This window comes from Aotus nancymaae, unplaced genomic scaffold (genome assembly GCF_030222135.1).
Source record: "Aotus nancymaae isolate 86718 unplaced genomic scaffold, 86718_ANA_hifiasm-v0.15.2.pri h1tg000016l, whole genome shotgun sequence".
NCBI classification, from domain to species: domain Eukaryota; kingdom Metazoa; phylum Chordata; class Mammalia; order Primates; family Aotidae; genus Aotus; species Aotus nancymaae.
Window position 1 is genome coordinate 34,067,609 of NW_026988428.1, and position 21,066 is coordinate 34,088,674.

The 21,066-nt window shown below is 40.7% G+C and overlaps 1 protein-coding gene and 1 non-coding gene across 4 annotated transcripts in view; both read right to left on the reverse strand.

Moving 5' to 3' along the window:
* Positions 1-21,066, reverse strand: part of LIMA1 (LIM domain and actin binding 1) — a 108,513-nt gene that overhangs the window by 70,327 nt on the left and 17,120 nt on the right. For 2 of the 3 annotated variants that reach the window (XM_012441372.3, XM_012441368.3), the window contains exon 2: positions 3,698-3,839. In XM_012441372.3, coding sequence (XP_012296795.2) covers positions 3,698-3,816 — 119 coding nt within the window. In that variant the 5' untranslated portion in view covers positions 3,817-3,839. Of the gene's footprint in view, positions 1-3,697; positions 3,840-7,674; positions 7,721-21,066 lie in introns of all 3 variants that reach the window. The other variant, XM_012441369.3, reaches the window with a different exon arrangement.
* Positions 10,958-11,066, reverse strand: LOC135275491 (U6 spliceosomal RNA). Its single transcript, XR_010343122.1, has one exon. It is a non-coding gene; the product is annotated as a U6 spliceosomal RNA (small nuclear RNA).

Sequence of the window (21,066 nt, forward strand, 5' to 3'; positions counted from 1 at the left end):
CAAGCAAAATAAATGCTGTCATTATTTAAAGCCACTAAATTTTGGAGTTTGTTTTCAGAGATATGTTGCCCAGGCTGCAATGAAGTGACTATTCACAGGCAATCACAGTACACTATAGCCTCAAACTCCTGACCTCAAGCAATCCTCTGGCCTCAGCCTCCCAAGTAGCTAGGTCTACAGGCATGAGTTCCTGTGCCCAGCTAGGAGACTTTTTCTTTTTCTTTCTTTCTTTTTTTTTTTAACACAGCAATAAGTAACTGGAACACCATATTATTAAGAAGTACCCCAGGTGATTCTTAAGATCAGGAAAGTTTGGGGATCTAAACTCTATTGTTAAATTCCTTGAGGTCAGGGATTAAGTCTTAATAGCTTTCTAGTTTTCTCTCTCTCTCTCTTTTTTTTTTTTTTTGAGATGGAGTCTCACTCTGTTGCTCAGGCTGGAGTGTAGTGGCATGATCTTGGGTCACTGCAACTTCCGCCCCCAGGGTTCATGTGATTCTCCTGCCTCGACCTCCCAAAGTGCTAGGATTACAGGGGTGTGCCACCACAACCGGCTAATTTTGGTATTTTTAGTAGAGATAGGGTTTCACCATGTTGGTCAGGCTGGTCTCAAACTCCTGACCTCAGGTGATCTGCCTGCCTTGGCCTCCCAAAGTGCTTGGATTACAGGTGTGAGCCACTGCACCTGGCCTTTCTGTCTCTTTTTAATGAACTATCTTTATTGAGTTTCTTCTCTTTTTTGGCAGGGGAAAGAAGGGAGACAGGGTCTCACTCTTATCACCCCGGCTGGAGTATAGTTGCATGATCATGGCTCACTGTATCCTCGAACTCCCAGGCTCAGGTGATCCTCCCACTTCAGCCTTCCAAAGTGATGGGATTACAGGCATGAACCACTGCACCTAGTCTATTTTCTTTTCTTGATAAAAATAATACATGTTTGCCAGGCACGGTGGCTCATGCCTATAATTCTAGCACTCTGGAAGGCTGAGGTGGGTGGATCACCTGAGGTCAGGAGTTCAAGACCAGCCTGGCCAACATGGTGAAACCCCGTCTCTATTAAAAATACAAAAATTAGCCAGGTGTGGTGGTGCCTGCCTGCAATCCTAGCTATTCGGGAGGCTAAAGCAGGAGAATCGCTTGAACCTGGGAGGTAGAGGCTGCAGTGAGCCAAGATCGCATCACTGCATTCCAGCCTGGCTGACAGGACAAGACTCTGTCTCAAAAAATAAATAAATAAACAAATAAGGCCGGGTGCGGTGGCTCATGCCTGTAATCCTAGCACTTTGGGAGGCCGGGGTGGGTGGATCATCTGAGGTCAGGAGTTCAAGACTAGGCTAGCCATCATGGTGAAACCCTATCTTTAAAAAAAAAAAAATGTTTGACATAAAATTAGAGCAATATAAAACATATAATGTAGAAGGTAAAAGGGCTCTGCAGTCTCACCCCACCTCTACTCTTTGGAAGGGCTGTATTTCCCATACAGCAGGTGCTTGATGAGTTTGTTACTGAAGAAAAAGTGACATCATAGATACAGAAACCTCCTATTGGTATTCCCCGAATCCTAGATACACCTCCCAGAATCCCTTTCTTCAAATCTTTACCATCTTTCTTCTCATAAATGGGCAGCAGCTTCCTATTAACAAACTCTGCTAGTGAGGCAATCCTACCACCTGCCCTAGTCTCCTCCCCACAATGGCATCTCTAGTTGAGTGAAGCTGATGTGTTTACCATCTCTGGTATACTATTTACATATATCATTCCTAGAGCATTTGTTGAGTGCCTACTATATTCCAGTCACTGTACTGCACATTGGGGACATAAAATAAGCAGGAAAGTGGCCCTCATATTAAAGAACTCATGGTTCAGAGTAGGGGTCAGCAAACTTTTCCTTAAAGGGGCAGATGGAAAATATTTTAGACTTTGAGGGTGGTATGGTCTCTACTGCAACTATGTGACTCTGCTAAAAGGACAAATGCAGCCATAGTGAATACACAAATGGCCATGGGTGTATTATGGGTGTGTTCTTTTTTGGAGGGAGAGGAACAGAGTCTTGCTGTGTCACCAAGGCTGGAGTGTAGTGGTGTGATCTTGGCTCACTGCTACCTCCGCCTCCCAGGTTCAAGTGATTCTCCTGCCTCAGCCTCCTGAATGTCTCAGATTACAGGTTCCCACTACCACACCCAGCTAGTTTTTGTATTTTTAGTAGAGATGGGGTTTTACCATGTTGGCCAGGCTGGTCTTGAACTCTTGACCTCAGGTGATCCACCCGCCTTGGCCTCCCAAAGTAGTGGGATCACAGGCGTGAGCCACCGGTGGCGCCTGGCCAGGGTGTGGGTTCTGTTTTTTTTTTTTTTTGAGACAGAGTCTTTTTTTTGTTTTTTTGTTTTACACAGAGCTCGCTCTGTCACCCAGGCTGGAGCGCAGCGGCGCGATTTCAGCTCACTGCAACCTCTGCCTCCTGGGTTTGAGTGATTCTCTACCTCAACCTCCTGAGTAGCTGGGACTACAGGCATGTACTACCATGTCCAGTGGCATGGTGTAGAGACGGGGTTTCACTATGTTGGCCAGGCTGGTCTTGATCTCCTAACCTCAAGTGATCTACCCACCTCGGCCTTGCAAAAGGCTGGGATCACAGGTGTGAGCCACAGTGCCTGGCCAGGGTGTGTGTGTGTGTGTGTGTGTGTGTGTGTGTGTGTGTTTTATTTTTATTTTGAGACGGAGTCTCGCTCTGTCACCCAGGCTGGAGTGCAGTGGTATGATTTCAGCTCACTGCAACCTCTGCCTCCTGGGTTCAAGTGATTCTCCTGCTTCAGCTTCCTGAGTAGCTGGGACTATAGGCCTGTGTTATCATGTCCGGTGGCATGGTGTAGAGACAAGGTTTCACCATGTTGGCCAGCCTGGTCTTGAACTCCTGACCTCAAGTGATCCACCCACCTCGGCCTCCCAAAGTTCTGGGATTACATGCGTGAGCCACCACACCTGGCTGGGTGTGATCTAATAAAGCTTTATTTACTAACCAGTAACCAGTGGGTTACATGTAGTGTGCCTGTGTAGGTTGCACTTTTCAGCAGAACTTTGCACAACGATGAAATGTTGTGCTGTTCAATATGAGAGTCACCAGCAACAAGTAGTTACAGAGCACTTGTAAAGTGATAAATGTAGCTGGTAAACATTTAAAACTGAATTTTAAGTGTTATTTAGTTTTAATTAATTTAAACTGAAATCGCCACCTATACAGCGGCTACCACATTGGAAAGTGCAGGTATAGAGCGTACTTAACGCTTCCTTCAACCAAATCAAAACTTGCCTCAAAACTCATCTCAACCCGAAAGCCTTCCTGATGAGCTCCTGTCTGTGATGCTCTCTCTGTCTCTTATTCTGTATCTAGTCCTCACTCCTATTCATTTTAGACTTGCTGATATTTTGCTTTATAATTATTTCATAATTATCTTTTTTAAATAATTATTTTTTGTCTATAACTTTTTCATCCCCAACTAAACAAAAATGCAAAGACATAGAATGTGTCTTCTGATTATTACCCTCCTCCTCCTTCTCCACAGTGCCTCATAAAGTGTTTAAAATCCAGAAGGAGCCCAATAAAGCCATTTTACATCATGTACTTCCTTCACCAATTTCCCTGACAGGTGGCAATGTGTGTCAAGACAGATGGTCCTTTTGGACCAGGATCAGCACTTACTTGGAGAATATTTCCACAATAGCTGATGACTTGTTCTTGTTGACAAGAGAAAGTTCTTTGGCCGTTACCCTCAATGATTGTGAGGTCCATTGCCGTCTATTGAATGGAGTTGATTCCATCTTGTCTACGGACACTGAAATACCTATGCATTAAAGAAAGTCAGAACATTAGGCACAGAAGAGGATTCTCCAGCGTCCAAGGATTGGCAGCGGTGTGGTAGAGCCCTAAACTTGCAGACCACACTCCTCCACCAATATCTTTGGGCTGTGGTTTCCTATAAAAGAAGGCTATACCAGATGACCTTTAAGGTCCCTTCCAGTTCCATTTTATGACTGAGCCCACTGTGCAAACATCAATTGGCCTTTCCCTGAACTTAAGTCTGTTCCAAAGTCCCATTTGAAGTGAAATGTTCCCCTCTTCTGAATTACATCCCAGGGGAGGTACAATCAGCATCTTGGTAGAACCAGGTCCAAATTAGATTCTACTTACATCCAAGTTTCTTTTGGCTGCTCTCTCTTCCCAAGTTCTGCAGCACTGGCCACTTGGTGCTGGAGAGAGAGCTGGGGACGCAGGGTAGTATAATAGGAAGAGCAGGGCTTTAAGACAGACTTCAGGGAAATCCTAACTTTGTTACCTTCAACATATTAGGTAATATTTTCCATTTCACCTTCTTCAGCTAAAAAATAAGGATAATATCTATCTTCAGGAGGTTTTGATATAGACTTAAGGAGATAATATATTTAAAATACTAGATATGTTAACAGTAGTATTAAGAGTGTTTTACGTATATTTATTAGCATTGACTCTTGTTATAATTCTCATTTTAAAGCCTTTTAACAAGGGGAAGTATAAAGTATTTAAAGTCCAGGAAAAAACCCTCTTTCCTAACATCCCTTTCAGCCAATGAATACATAAAGCCATACCCTTGATATCACCTTGTCCCTACCCATTAATCTGGATCGTTTGGTTATTTTACCCCACTAATTACCAAAGGAAAGGAGTTCCAACCTTTGTCCAGAAGAGGTGAGATTAGAAGTAAGTCAACAGTTTCCTTATTTGAAGAGTGAAAAATACAGACTAAAGTACCACTTTGTTTCTGATCCAGGAGTCTTGAAAACTAAAATATATATATATGTGTGTAAAGTACTGCTAATTCACAGCCTATAATCCCAGCACTCTGGGAGGATAGCTTGAGGCCAGGAGTTTGAAACCAGCCTGGGTAACATAGCAAGACTCTTGTTCTCTACAAAAAAAAAATTTTAAATTAGCTGGACATAGTGGCACATACCTGTAGTCCTAGCTACTTCAGAGGTTGAAGCAGGAGGACTGCTTAAGACCAGGAGTTGGTGGCTACAATGAGCTATGATTGCACCACTGCACTGCAGCCTAGGTGCCAGACCAAGATGTTCTCAAAAAAAAAAAAAAAAAAAAAAAAAAGTCCTGTGATGCAGAATAAGCAATGGGCAATTCTAAAAGACCATGCTACTACTGTTCCACATGCAATATTGGTTCTTCCAACAAAATCTTTGTCTGAAAATAATACTAGTTTTGTTAATATGTTTTAATCCCCATGATGGAAGGCATAGTATGCCTGTTAATGGTAAGGAGCTCTGGGTTAGAGACAGATAAGTCTAAGTGGGAATGTTGGCCTCATCCCTTAATGAAAGGTTTCCCTAAAACTTGGATTTCTCATCCATAATAATGGCACCTACTTTGCATCAGTCTTATAAGAAATAAATAAGATAAAGAAGAAAAGACCCTGGTGCAGAATAACTTAAGCAATAAATGTTACTGTTTAGTGTTTTTAATGTTTTCTCTTCTTCCTGGACACATGCACTTTGCAATAAATTGGAATGTATCAAATAATATATGATACCTATTTGTCTATCTGGTTTCCAGTATGTAACTGGCAGATTCACCAAACATTGCCAGCCCCTTTTCTAAGAAGAAAAAGACACAGAAGCAACAAACAATTCAGCTAAACTTAATTATGTAAAACTATCATAGTTTCTTTTTAAACTCTGTAAGGCAAGTTAAGGAAATGCTAATGAATGCTTTAAGATATTATTTGGTAGAAATATACTTCCAACATAGCTGTGGGTATAAATGCTGCCAGTTCTTCCATAAAGATCAATTCTGGATCAAAGGAAAAAAAATATACAAGATATGTTTGCAGGCTGGGCACAGTGGCTTATGCCTGTAATCCCAGCACTTTGGAAGGCTGAGATGAGCAGATTACTTGAGGTCAGGTATTCAAGAACAGCCTGGTCAACATGGTGAAACCCCGTCTCTACTAAAAATACAAAAATTAGCCAGGTGTGGTGGTGTACCACTATAATCCCAGCTACTTGGGAGGCTGTGGCAAAATTACTTGAACCCGGGAGGCAGAGATTGCAGTGAGCTCAGATCATCCCACTGTAATCCAGCCTGAGCAACATAGTGCTGAGACTCTGTCTCAGAAAAAAAAAAAAAAAAAGTTTATAAAAAAGGAACAGGATTTATTATTTGATAGACTGAGCATGATAAAGAAAAAAAAGGTAACTCCCAAGTCTAAGTCTGTGGTTTTGATTACTCCCAGCCATAAAGTTAAAGAGAGTCAGAACATCTATTTTGGCATACAGCTAGGAGAGGCACCTCTTATACTCAGGGAAGAAGGTGACTACACCCTGACCACCCTTGTCTTCACATAAGCATAATATTATTTCTTAGTAACGTGATTAGTACTATGAAACAGATAAAGGAGAGAATCAATACATGGTTTTTGATAGACTCTAGTACCAGGTTATTGAATAACTACTTCCTATGAGATGTAGGGAGAGGTCCCTGCCTGAATGGTGTGCGTAATCTACTGGGCTTGCTGACGTATACACAAATATTTATAGTACAAGGCAGAATGTGGTTAGAGGCTACACATCATCTAGGAGTACAAGACCTGATTTTCTGGCTTGGTGAGAGGGAAAGGAAAAGACATCAGACGGCTTGGGACTTACGGAATGGGCAGAATTTCAACAAAGTGAGGCAGCAGGACGAAAATACTTCTCAGGAAGGAGGAGAACAGCATTAGCACCTTTGGGGAGTGAGTTAAACTCTAGGTGCAAGAGAAGTTGAAGATAGACAAGATAAGACATAATGGGGCCTGACTGGGAAGAAAACCATGCTAAGGAGTTTGGGCCCTCTTCTAACAGTAGGAAGAAGTAACCTGTGAGTGATCAGAGATGAGGTCTAATCTTAATTTACTTAGCATATGCATGGCTTTTAGAACAAAAAAAAAAAAATTCTAAGCCTCAATATCCACACCTGTAAGATAAGATCTCTGTAGTGGATTAATCACAGTCTCTCTGATGGAACACAGAAAGTTTCTGAAAAATCTGCAAGAATTGGGTGTGGAAAAAGAAAAAAAAAGTTTCTGAAAAGGCATGTAACATGACAAACATCATATTTTAAAAGATTATTCAGCAGTGGTGTGCAACTTGCTAAGAGAAAAAAAGGCTGGAGTCTAAATTACTAGTCAGGAAGATCCTAAAACTCAGTGAGAGGTAATCAAGGTATAAATTCTTTTTTTTTTTTTTTTTGAGATGGAGTTTTGCTCTTTCGCCAGGCTGGAGTGCAGTGGTGTGATCTTGGCTCACTGCAACCTCCGCCTTCTGGTTTCAAGTGATTCTCCTACCTCAGCCTCCCAAGTAGCTGGGATTACAGACAGGCATCACCATGCCCAGCTAATTTTTTTTTGTATTTTTAGTAGAGATGGGGTTTCACCATGTTGGCCAGGCTGGTCTAAAACTCCTGACTTCATGATCCCACCTCGGCCTCCCAAAGTACTGGGATTATAGGGGTGAGCCACCACGCCCAGTCCAAGGTATAAATTCTTACATTAAATTAGGGTAGGTGGAAATGGAAAAGTGGGAAGAGAGACACTGACAGTTCTTAGAATAAAATTAAGTTAGGGTAAAAGAGAATCAAAGCTGGCATCATCAAACCTGAATGATTAGAAGGCTGTTGATTCCATTAACAGAGACAGTAAATCTAGAAAGAAGAGGGAAAACGATGAGTGTTGGTTTACACATGTTGAGATATACATGTCAGCAAGAGAAATCCAAGTGATATACAACAGGAAACTACAAATTCAAAGCTAAAGTTAGAAATCTGACTATTGGAAGGAAACGAACATTTTAAGACACCTACTTTATGCAAAGCATATATCTCAATCCTCACAACCACTCTACAGGATTGGCTTTATTATCTTATATTTATGATGACAAAATTGAGATTCAGACATATTAACTTTACAAAGATCACTTAGCTATAAAGTAGCAGAGCTGGGATTCAAACTCATATTGTTTGAGTCCAAAGTCCATTTTCTTTTAACTACAAGTAATGAAAAATGAATAAAACTACCATTTTTAGCCAACATAGAATACCAGGTAGAAAAATCCCTAAACTACCTAGCTGCAAACCCATACAAATTATTTTTCAGTAAGAGAATAGCGGCGAGTATCTTCCCAGAGTGGCGAGTATCAGAGATAATCATTCCTGCTTTCAGGGAAACTTAAGTTATCCTGGGCCCACCTGAAATACTCTCTATCATAAATAAGTATCTGGCTTTTATGGGCTTGCATTAAAGGTGTGGTATTGGGGCCAGGCGCAGTGGCTCACACCTGTAATCCCAGCACTTTGGGAGGCCGAGGCAGGCAGATCATCTGAGGTCAGGAGTTTGGGACTAGCCTGGCCAACATGGAGAAACCCCATCTTTACTAAAAATACAAATAATTAGCCAGGCTTGCTGGCAGGCACCTATAATCCCAGCTACTTGGGAGGCTGAGACAGGAGAATTGCTTGAACCTGGGAGGCAGAGGTTGCAGTAAGCCAAGATAATGCCATTGCACTCCAGCCTGGGCAACAGAGCAAGACTCCATCTCGGAAAAAAAAAAAAAAGGTATATTATCTCTCCCCACCCACCCAGTCTCTCTCAGATAAGAGTTCCATTTTCAGACTTTCAGACTCCAAAACCCATTCTCCTCAGTCATATACATTCTACTACCACATCAACTGTGAAGGAAGAACTGCTGGATTGGAAGACAGTTGGCTGTAAGAGTTAAACGAAACATATAACAAAAATAAATACAGGCTGGGCGCAGTGGCTCATGTCACTTTGGGAGGCCAAGGTGGGTGGATTGCCTGAGCTCAGGAGTTCAAGGCCAGCCTGGACAACATGGCAAAAGCCCATCTTTAAAAAAAAAAAAAGTATTAAAAAAAAAAAAACCCAAAAAAAACAAAAATAAACACTAAGATTTTTAGCTTCAGAGGCTAGAAGAATAGTTGCATGACAAATAAATGGTATACATAGAAAGGGGAATTGTTTGTTGAGAAGAAAGATACCTTCAGTTTCAGATACAAATGGTAGATTTTTTTCCATCAAGAGAGTAGCTTATAAATGAAGTAACCAAATTCCTTTTTTTACGGTGAGGAAACTGAGAAGCATAAAGGTTCAATCATTTTACCAAAATCACCAGCTGGTTAGTGTTAGAGCTAGAGTTCTAACTCCCAGGTTCAATGTTCTTTTATCAAACCAGGTAGCTTGAGATGGGCCCCTAAACTGTCCTAGGGTGAGCTGTGGCTTGGAGATAAAGATCTCTGGAACAAAGGACCTTGAAAAGTTGAAGAGTGACTCATTGGGAAGTCTGGCCCAGGTATCTGCTTCCTCAAGATATTGGTTAAGGTGAGGCCAGTAACTGCTTCAGGAAATTTATTCTAATAAATTCAGTTACAGACTCTCCTGACCAAGGGAAATGTCTCTCAGAAACCAGGCTTGGAACAAAAACAACTGAGCGCGGTGGCTCACGCCTGTAATCCCAGCACTTTGGGAGGCTGAGGAGGGTGGATCACTTAAATTCATGAGTTCAAGACCAGCCTGGCCAACATGGTAACACCCAATCTCTACCAAAATACAAAAATTAGCCAGGCATCGTGGTGCATGCCTGTAATCCCAGCTGCTCGGGAGGCTAAGGCAAAAGAATTGCTTGAACCTGGGAGGCAGAGGTTGCAGTGAGCCAGGATTGCACCATTGACTCCAGCCTAGGCAACAGCACAAGACTGTCTCAAACCAAATCAAACAAAAAAAACCCAAAAAACAAAACAAAACAAATGAGCTGCCCCTGCAATCAGCCCTCCCCGAGCCACTAATAAAATCCTGTTCTTACATATCCAATCTCAGTGGCCTCCTCTCTTTTTTTACTCCTGAGATGGTTACTTGTTCAAGCAGTATGGCTTCCTGAACATAGCCTCAAAATATTAGAACAAAGAAAAAACTGCAAACTCACTTAAGAATAAAAAATGGGCCAAGTGTGCTGGCTCACACCTGTAATCCCAGCACTTTGGGAGGCTGAGGCAGGCAGACCGTTTGAGCTCTGGAGTTTGAGATCAGCCGGGGCAACATAGTGAAACCCTATCCCTACCAAAAAAAAAATACGGAAAATTATCCGGGCATGGTGGTGTGTCTGTAGTTCCATCTACTCAGGGGGCTGAGGTGGGAGGATTGCTTGAGCCTTGGAGGTTAAGGTTGCAGGGAGCCATGATCACAACACTGGACCCAGTCTAGACTATAGAGCCAGACCCTGTCAAAAAGAGAGGGGAGGGGAGGGGAGGGGAGAAAAAACATTATTTTTAAGTAATAGATTGTTGGCTGTGCATAGTGGCTCACATCTGTAATCCCAGCACTTTGGGAGCTGAGGCAGGTGGATCACCTGAGATCAGGAGTTTGAGACCAGCCTGATCAATACGGTGAAACCTCGTCTCTACTAAATACAAAAAATTAGCTGGGTGTGCTGGTGCATATCTATAATCTCAGCTACTTGGGAGGCTGAGGCAGGAGAATGAATTGCTTGAATCCGGGAGACTGAGGTTGCAGTAAGCCGAGACTGCACCACTGCACTCCAGCCTAGGCGACAGAGTGAGACTGTCTCAAAAAAAAAAAGAAAAAAAAACAACAAGAAATAGATTGTAGAGTTTTAAAGTTTTTCTACCAACAACTCTTCCCAATTTGAATGTCATCAGGTAAAGGGAGCAATCAAAAGAAAAAAAAAAACCTAAAAAACTTCAAGTAGCAAAGAGGAATTTTAAATAAAAGCAGCATGAAATACGTTGCTACATAATGTTTTTTCTGAAAATTACATTTATTTCTAAGTTTATATTTCTGTACAAAATAGTGACTAAATTCGCATTCTTGAAAAATTTTTGGAAGTTAATAGTTCTTTAACTTTTTTTTAAAACATGGAATGCTTCACAAATTTGTGTGTTAACCTCATATCGGGACCATGCTAATCTTCTCTGTATCATTTCAACTTTAGTATATGTATGATTGAAGTGAGCACTCACCTTTTATTCTGAAACAACTTCATAAATAAGAGTTGCAAAAACAGTACAAGAGTTCCCATACACATTTCACCTAGCTTTACCTTATATTACCATGGTACAATTATCAAAACTAAGAAATGAGCACTGGTACAATACGATTAACTATAGACTTTATTGAATTTCCACCAGTTTTTCCATTAATGTCTTATTTCCGTTTCAGGATCATACATTGCATTTAGCTGTCATGTCTTCCGAAGTCTCCTCCAATCTATGACAGTTGCTCTGCTTTTCCTTGATACATGACCTTGATATTGTTGAAAGTACTGGTCAGGTATTATGTAGAATGTTCCTCAATTTGGGCTTCTTGGTTTATCCAATAAAATAGAATCAAGGCTCCTTGGAGAATTGGTTGATTCCAGAGCTGGGGTAGGACTAATACAAGATCAGCCTGGAACATCTTGCAATACTCAAAAAAAAAAAAAAAAGTTTTTAAATAACATCATGTTTTCTCGAATTAGATTGGGGCTATACATTTTTTTTTCAATAATAACACATTTTTATTTCTCTCAGAACTTTAAAATGGGAACACTCTATAATTCAGCCAGTCTTTACTTCCAGGTAACTTCTTCATTGGGTCGCAATTCCCTTTTAAATAACATACTCTTGTTCTGGAAGGCAGTTAGCTTTTCATCACTCTTTCTGTCTAAATAACATCCAACGACAAATCCCATAGGGACATGAACCCAGTGGTCCCGCACAATCTGAAGTAAGTTCACTGTGATCGCTGCAGGCCCAGTGCCAACAGTGACCTTGCGACCAAGGGCAATGGAGAACTCAGCCACCTGCTCAAGGCTATAAATTTTTGAAAGGAATAATTCAGAGCTGATGTGGACTTCACAGTGCATTATATCAGAGGGAACATGATGTTGACATGACATCTTATAACTCATGACATTACCCTTGATCACATGGTTAACGTGGTATCTGCCAGGTTTCTCCTCTGTAAAGTTATTATTTGTTTTCTCTTTGTAATTCATAATTATGAGGGAGAACCTTTTCTTTTTTTTAGATGTAGTTTCTCTCTTGTTGCCCAGGCTAGAGTGTGAAGGCTCATTCTCAGCTCACTGCAACCTCTGCCTCCCAGGTTCAAGTGATTCTCCTGCCTTAGCCTCCAGAGTAGCTGGGATTATAGACATGCATCAGCATATCCAGCTAATTTTTTTGCATTTAGTAGAGATGGGGTTTCACCATATTGGTCAGGCTGGACTCAAACTCCTGATCTCAAGTGATCTGCCCACCTCAGCCTCCCAAAGTGTGGTGGCCCACACCCGGCTATGAGGGAGGACTTTGACTCTGTTTCTCCTTAAACTTCTTCTCATTAGTTTTAGCATTCGTGGGTGGGTCTTGCTTATGGCAATTATTACTGGCCTTCTAATGGTGATTTTCTGTTAGTCTCATCGTTTCTACATTTGTTAATTGAAATTCTTCTATGAGGAAGATTTGTTCTTTCTCCCTCATTTAGTCAACCATTTAATTATCATTATGTTTTATAATAGAGATGAAGTCTCCCTATGTTGTCCAGGCTGGTCTCAAACTCCTGAGCTCAGATGATCTTCTTGCTCCAGCCCCCTAAAGTGCTAGGATTACAGGCATGAACCACCATGTTCGGCCCAACCATTTATTTATATTAGTATGGTTTCATAGATATTTATTATATTCCCTGTGTTATCCAATACTATCTGTATTTTGTTGCTCAAATTGTTCCAGCTCTGGCCATTTGGAGCTTTTCAGCTTGGTTCCAGTGTTCTCTCAACTTGCCCTCTGTTTTTTGTTGTTGTTGTTGTTGTTTTTTTAAGCACTTCCTTACTTTCTAGTACTACAGGATGTTCCAGGCTCATCTTATATTTGCGATGCTTCAGCCCTAGGATCAACTATTTCCCCAAGGAGCCCTATTTTCTTTTATGGGAGAAGTTAACATCTGGGCACTACTAGTTATGCTCATCGCCACTGAGATGTCACTGCTTCTAGGCTCTCTTGGTTTTAGTAGACAAAACCAAGAATTATATGTTTGTATACTGACCCATGTATACACCCCCTTTGTTTTTGTTTTTGAGACAGGGTCTTACTCTGTCACCCAGGCTGGAGCACAGTGGTGCAATCACTGCTCACTGCAACCTGTCTCCCAAGCCCAAGTAATCCTCTCACCTCAGCCTGCAAGTAGCTGGGACTACACACACACCACCATGCCTGGCTAATATTTTAGTTTTTTTTTTTTGTAGAGACAGTCTCCCCTTATTGTCCAGACTGGTCTTGAACTCCTGGGCCCAAGCGATCTTCACGCCTCAGCCTCTCAAAGTGCTGGGATTATAGGTGTGAGCCACTGCACCTGGCCTATACACACACATTTCTTTAATTAGCTCTATATCTACCTATACATATTTTATAAACTATAAATTCATCTGATACTTCTGACTCCAATCCAGCATCACAAGGTTTATTCTAGTATTCCCTCTTGGCTTATTTGTAACTTCTTTCTCTGATAGTAAAAAGCCTAACCATATAGATACTTTGATTTCTGAAAAGAGATCTAGAATCTCTAATCATGCCATAATCAGCTTCTCCTCCCATGATACACCATATATTTTTTCACTCCATTTGAAATGTTATCCCCTACTCAACGTATTCACCTCTAAAGACTCAAGTGAAAGACTACACATAGCCCTTTTCCAAACTGCCCTAGCCCTATTCCTAATCAGCATAAGTCACTTCCCCTGACTTATCATAATTTTATAATTCCTACTCAATAGCAAGATACCTGAAGTCAGAGGACAGATCTACTTTGTCTTTTATCCTTCCAACATCTGGTATTTCATATATTGCTTTCTAAATGGAAAGAACTCTATAAATATGTCTTCCATAAAATTGCACATAGCTTTAAATTTTATCTGAAACACAATTAGTACAGAAACCGAATGCTTATCCTGCAGTCCCAAGACTAGTTATTGAGAAAGCATATATTTTTCAGAACTGTGAATTACCCAGTAATTTTAGCTTATTCAAACTCTCATATAAACTCACAATATAAAAAAATGGAACCACTAAGTAGCATCAAATGTTATACATAAAAAACTCACTACTCTATTATTCAGAAACATGATGATAGACAAGTCTGCAGGCATGTAAGAATAATCATTGCTACTGTTCTTGGAAGAGCTTCAGCCAGGTATGTGTAGAAACATGAATCTAGACAATAGGACGATTGTAACATTGACCAAATTCTCGGGGGTCAACAAGAATGTAACTGTTTGCAACAGGACAGACTCGCTTCAATAATATTTAATCTCTTCATCTCCTTGTAAGGATATTTTGTGCCTTCAAAAACACTAAGATGGAGAGCAAGAGCAACAAAAATGAGATTGCATAATTGAGAAGCAATTCCATTTTTCTATTTTCTCGCAGAATCCTCTTTTGCTACCTTCACTCACTCTTACTCCAAGGAATCAATAAAGGGTCAGTTTCTCTCCCCACTCTGAGTGAGCTCACTTACTCTCAACTCATCAAAAGTCACTTATTCCAGATGATTCCTAAAGGTGGATCATAAGCCCTAACTTTCCTGACTTCCAGTCCTAGAGTTTCTTTTCCATTTTTTTTTTTTTTTGAAATGGACTTTCACTCGTTGCCCGGCTGGAGTGCAATGGTGCAATCTTGGCTCACTGCAACTTCCACCTGGGTTCAAGTGATTCTCCTGCCTCAGCCTCCCAAATAGCTGGGATTACAGGCACGCACCACCACGCCTGGCTAAACTACAATGTGATCAGGTAGAGGTAGGTCTAATACTTTCAGAACTTAAAAGGAACCTTTTAGCCCAAGCTTGAGGGTTCAGGGAAGGCATCTGGAACAAAGTATCACCTAACCTGGCACCTATAGCATAAGGCCAGGGAGGCTCGAGCATTTTCAGACAGAGGGTAGCAGTGTGCTCAGGAAGAGTCATGTGCTCAGAGGATGGTTTGCATCAAGAAATAACTTAGGCCTGCCTAAAGATGTGAGAAAAAGCTGTGCAAAGTCCATATGTGCAAAACTTTGCGCAATTTTATTCAAGGTGTATTTATAGAGTTCCTTCTATTTAGAAAGCGATATACTAGATGTCAGAAGAGCAAAAGACAAAGACAAAGCAGGGAAAGGGGTAAATTATCATTTATTGATAGTAAATAAATGACTTCTTAAGCTCTTATTGAGTGCTAGGTAGAGTTGTACATACTTGACACTTAAGAACTTGTTTAATTCTCCCCACAATGAAGTAAGTTATTTTATCCTTAACCTATAGATGAGGAAACTCAGAGTTTATTAAGTTGCCCAAGATCACTCAGCTACTTAGTGGTGGGAGATCTCAACAGCTAGATTCTAATCCATGCCTCATGCCCTTAGCCTCTTGGTATTTTCTTTCCATGACGTTCCCAGTGTTAGGCATTTTATATAGAATTTTTGACTAGCTAAGGTAAGTGATGGTATATGCCTCAGAGAAGTAAAGAAATTTGCACGTCACAACAATTAGAGGCCAAGTGAGAACCTGTAAGTTATCTTTTTAACTTCAAACCTTGTGTACATTTTGTTATATTATACTATGTTCCATGTTATGTTATTTTATTTGATGTAAGCAAAAATTCATATACCAATTCTTTGTAGAAAAATGATTTATAATTAAAAGAACTTAATTTGAGGAGTAGAGGTTAAGAAAGGATAATACATATGATTTGGGTTGTGCTGTGTTGCATATTGGACATATGAAACTATCCAGCATGCAGTAGAAATTCTAGGACTGGATCAGGCATGGTGGCTCACGCCTGTAATCCCAACACTTCGGGAGGCTGAGGCAGGTGGATTGCCTGAGATCAGGAGTCTAGACCAGCTTGGCCAACATGGCAAAACCCCATCTCTACTAAAAATACAAAAAAATTAGCCGGGCGTGGTGGTGCCTGTAATCTCAACCACTCAGGAGGCCGCTGAGGCAGGGGAATTGCTTGAACCAGGGAGATGGAAGTTGCAGTGAGCCAAGATTGCACCACTGCACTCCAGCCTGGGCAACTGAGTGAGACTTCATCTCAAAAAAAAAAAAAAAAAAAAGGAAAGGAAGATGAGAAATAAAGGGGGAAAAAATTTAATTCAGTTGGTCACTATGTTCCTAAGTGTACATAGAATCACTTAGGAAACTTGTACACAATACTGATTTTCAGGTCCCATCCCATGATTCTGATTCATTAAGTCTGGAGAAGGGCTCAAAAGACCCACATTTTAATAAGAACCTTGAAGCAACTCTAGTGTCAGAGGTTCCCTCATAAAATGTTGGAAAACACTAAATTAAAGGGTTTAAGCCTGGGCACAGTGGCCCATGCCTGTAATCTCAGCACTTTGGGAGGCTGGGGAGAGAGGACCGTTTGAGGCCAAGAAGTTCCAGACCAGCCTAGGTAACATGGCAAGACCTGTTCTCTGCCAAAAAAAATTAATTAAAAATTAGCTGGGCATGGTGGTGCATGCCTGTGATCCTAGCTACTTGGCTGAAGCAGGAGGATCACTTAAGCCCAGGAGGAAAAGGCTGCAGTGAGCCATGATCACACCATTGCACTCCAGCCTAGGCAACAGAGAAGACTCCGTCTCAAAAATAAGTAAGTAAAGGGTTTAAGACCTATGTGTATTCTAAGAAAAATGAAAAGAGCAACATAAAATATTTTTATATTGCCCACTTTAATTTTATGTTGCCATTCAAATTTGACAGTGTAAGGAAAATGGCTGCTCTTTTTTGGGGGGCGCGGGGGTGGAGTCTCACTTGTTGCCCAGGCTGGAGTGCAATGGCATGATTTCAGCTCACCGCAACCACTGCCTCCGGGGTTCAAGTGATCCTCCTGCCTCAGCCTCCCAAGTAGCTGGGATTACAGGCATGAGCCACCGCGCCTGGCTATGGCTGCTCTTTAAAAGTATACTGAGGTTTGGACAAAAATGAATTTGAGACACTGCAGTGATTAATTCAATCTGCCTAATTTGATGCCCATTATCTACGTTCACCTAGTACTTTTCTGTCCAGTTGGCACAAAATCGTTGTGTTAGAGCAAGACTCATCATAATAAAATTCAGTTATTCTCATTCTTTTTTTTCTCTAGCCAGGTTTGTTGCTAAATTTAAAATGCTGCTTAAGAAAGATAAGAAGGTTAAAAAACAGAAACTCTATTTTATTTTTATCTACTGAATAAGAGGGCAACTGTAATTTACTGAGAGGTCAAAGTTAAAGCAGGGAGCCAACAGGCTTGCGCTCTAATCTTGAATCTGCCACTAATTAGTGGTATGACCATGAACAAGCCACTTCTCTGGGTCTCTCTTTCCTCTTGTGTAAAATGAAGGAGTTAAAACAGCCTAGTGTTTTTCTAGCTGCAGATCACAATTAGTGAGTTGTGAAAGCAAGTTTAGTGGCCAGAACCAACATGTTTCTTTTGATGAAAAAGAACAGAATGTAATCGAAAATGTCAGAGTGCATCATATATAGTACAGGTAAATTTTTTTTTAAGTTTTTGTTTCAGTTATTTGCATGTGTATAAACTGAGTAAGAATGTAAAATATTTCTTATTGTGGGGTATAGTTAAAAGAATTATAGTTTAACAAATGTTGGCAAGGATGTGGAGAAACTGGAACCCTAATACACTGCTGGTGGGAACATAAAATGGTGCAGCCACTTTGGAAAACAGTCTGGTGGTTCCTCAAAAGATTAAACAGAGTTACCATGAGATCCAGCAATTCCATTCCTACTTGTGTATATAGATACTCAAGAGAAATGAAAATACATGTCCACACAGAAACTTGTACACAAATGTTCAACTGATGAAAGGATAAACAAAATGTGATATATCCATACAAGGGAATATTACTCAGCTATAAAGAGTAATGTAGTGCTGACACATACTACAACATGGCTGAACCTTGAAAATATTAAGCTAAATAACAGGAGCCAGTCACAAAAGACCATTTACTGTATGATTCCATTTACATGAAAGGTCCAGAATAGGCAAATTCTAAGAATACAAAAATTAGGCAGGCATGGTGGCACATGCCTGTAATCCCAGCTACTCGGGAGGCTGAGGCAGGACAATTGAGACAGAAAGAGAATTAGTGGTTGCCTGGGACTGGCAGTATGAAGACAAGGAACTGACAGCTGATGGGTATGAGTTTTCTCTGGAAGGTGATAAAAATGTTGCAAAATTGATTATGGTGATGGCTGCACAACTATGTGACCATATTAAAACCATTGAACTGCACAATTTGAATAGGTGAATTGTATGGTATACAAATCATTTTTCTTTTTTTCAAGACAGAGTCTTGCTCTGTTGCCCAGGTTGGAGTGCAGTGGTGTGATTTTAGCTCACTGCAACCTCTGCCTCCCAGGTTCAAGCAATTCTCCTGCCTCAGCTTCCCGAGTAGCTGGGATTACAGGCACGTGCCACCATGCCTGGCTAATTTTTGTATTCTTAGTAGAGATGGGGTTTCACCATGTTGGCCAGGCTGGTCTTGAACTCTTGACCTCATGATCTGCCCAACTCGGCCTCCCAAAGTGCTGGGATTACAGGCATGAGCCACTGTGCCTGGCATAAATCGTTTTTCAATAAAACTGTTTATAATTTTTTAAATGATGGCTTGAAAGCCACTAGACTAGATGACAGATGATCACTGAGGTCCCTGAGAATTCTCATGCGGCCCTCAACAGGGCTCACCTTGCCCACCCTTACCCCATGACTCTCTGGAGGCAGTGGAGTAGAATGGAAATACCAGATGGTTCCAATTCCCATTCCAGTGCTTACCAGATGCATGGCAACCTCTCTCTACTTTACTTTCCTTCTTTGTAAAAGGAAGATGACAAATCTGCCTTACAGGGTTGTTTTAAACTAAGGAGACAATAAATATAAAACAGTGCCCAGCACATTGCTTGATGTCAGAGGCAGATCTTGGTCTTTGCATGCTTCAGAGGCTAAGATGCATTCAATAAAAATTATTCTAAAGGTTCAGTTAATAAAACTCATATTTGGGTTTAGCTTATTTTGTGTGTCATATTGACTTAACAAGGCTTATGTCAATAAGGCTGTGATTAAAAATAATTCATGGCCAGGCACAGTGGCTCACACCTGTAATCCCAACACTTTGGGAGGCTGAGGCAGGAAGATAGCTTGAGCCCAGAGTTCAAGATCAGCCAGGGCATGATGGTGAGACTCCACTTCTACAAAAAACTTTTAAAAATTACCCAGGTATGGTGGTGGGCACCTGTGGTCCCAGCTACTTGAGAGGATGAGGTGGAAGACTGAGGCTGCAGTGAGCCGTGATGGTGCCACTGCATTCCAGCCTGGGCAACAAGAGTGAAACTCTGTCTCAAAAAAACCAAAAATTGCTCATCATTATATAATGGAAGCAGTAACATTAGTTGAAGAGAAATTGTGTCTTTAAAATATCAACATTTTTATTTCATAATTATTAGAAAAACTACCCATGTCTTTTTAAGTGTTTGTTTTGAGCACTTTGACAAATTACTTTCTGTAGTTTTTATTCAAAAGTCAAATTAAACACAAATCACTTTTGTAGTATAAATATAACTTAGTGGATTATAAAAAGGATAAGTCCAAATACATGCTAACCTATGTAAGGTTCTTGTGCAATGTGAATTTTTTAAATCTTTAATTAGGTCAGTCGTTTTCAAAAAAAACTTCAGCAGCCATGGTGGAATCCACGGACATCCTTCCGATCTCCCCGCAGCACCACCCTTCCTCACCCTCCTCCTTGCTAGAAAAACCTTCTTCTGCAGGCCTCAACAAGCACACTGAACCAGAGTGCCATTTCCTTCACTGTCTAGGCTCCTTGGTCAGTGACTGGTCAAGGATGGGCCTGCTCCATACAAACAATTATATGGAAATACACAATGTAAGAAGTAGAAGTCTCTGCCAGCTCTTGCCTGCCGTCCCCTCAAGCCAATTCTACTACTCAAAGGTAACCTGTGTCAAAGTCTGTAGTATAAACTTTCTGATACTGCCTATACAATAATAATAATAATAATAATTGCCAACACATAGCACTATGTGTCAGTCACCCTACTAAGCATTCTACTTGTGTTATCTCAGTTTACCCTTGCAACAAGTCATGAGGTAGGTACCATCATGATGCCTATTTTACAGATGAGAAAACTGAGGCACAGAGAAATTAACACACAATATGCCTTAATACAAACATGTTTTAGAAAAACAATGGTTTTGGCTGGGTGTGGTGGCTTACACCTAAAATCCCAGCACTTTAGGAGGCCGAGATGGGCAGATCACAAGGTCAGGAGATCGAGACCATCCTGGCCAACAGGGTGAAACCCCATCTCTACTAAAAATACAAAAATTAACTGGGCATGGTGACACGCACCTGTAATCACAGCTACTCAGGAGGCTTAGGCAGAAGAATCGCTTGAACCAAGGAGTTGGAGGTTGCAATGAACTGAGATTGCGCTACTGCACTCCAGCCTGGCTATAGAGCCAGACTGCTCAAAAAGAAAGAAAAAAAGAAATACAATGGTTTTATGTTAAAGTGCTGTTCAGCAATTATTTATTTCCTCTTAGACATCTTCCCACCTCAGAACCTACAGATCTATCTCAACCTTTTGGTACCTCATAATATTTCATTCTGTAATAGTTTAAAACCTATTTAACAAGGCCTCTGTGGATGAACACGTAGGTTGCTTTTGCTTCTTCATTGTTATGAGTAAGAATGTAATGAACATGCTTGTACTATTGTCTACCTGGGGTGGGGTGTGCCTACGGCATAAATTCCTAGAAGGACCATTTATAGTTTAAAAGGCTTATGCATTAAATTTTTAAATAGATATTCCAAGATTTTCCTCAAAAAAGTCACATCCATTTATATTTGAATCTTTCTCCACATTCTTATCAGTACTAAGCATTATTTTATCTTTTTCCAATCTAATAGGAGATGTGTGAAAAATGGTACATTATTGT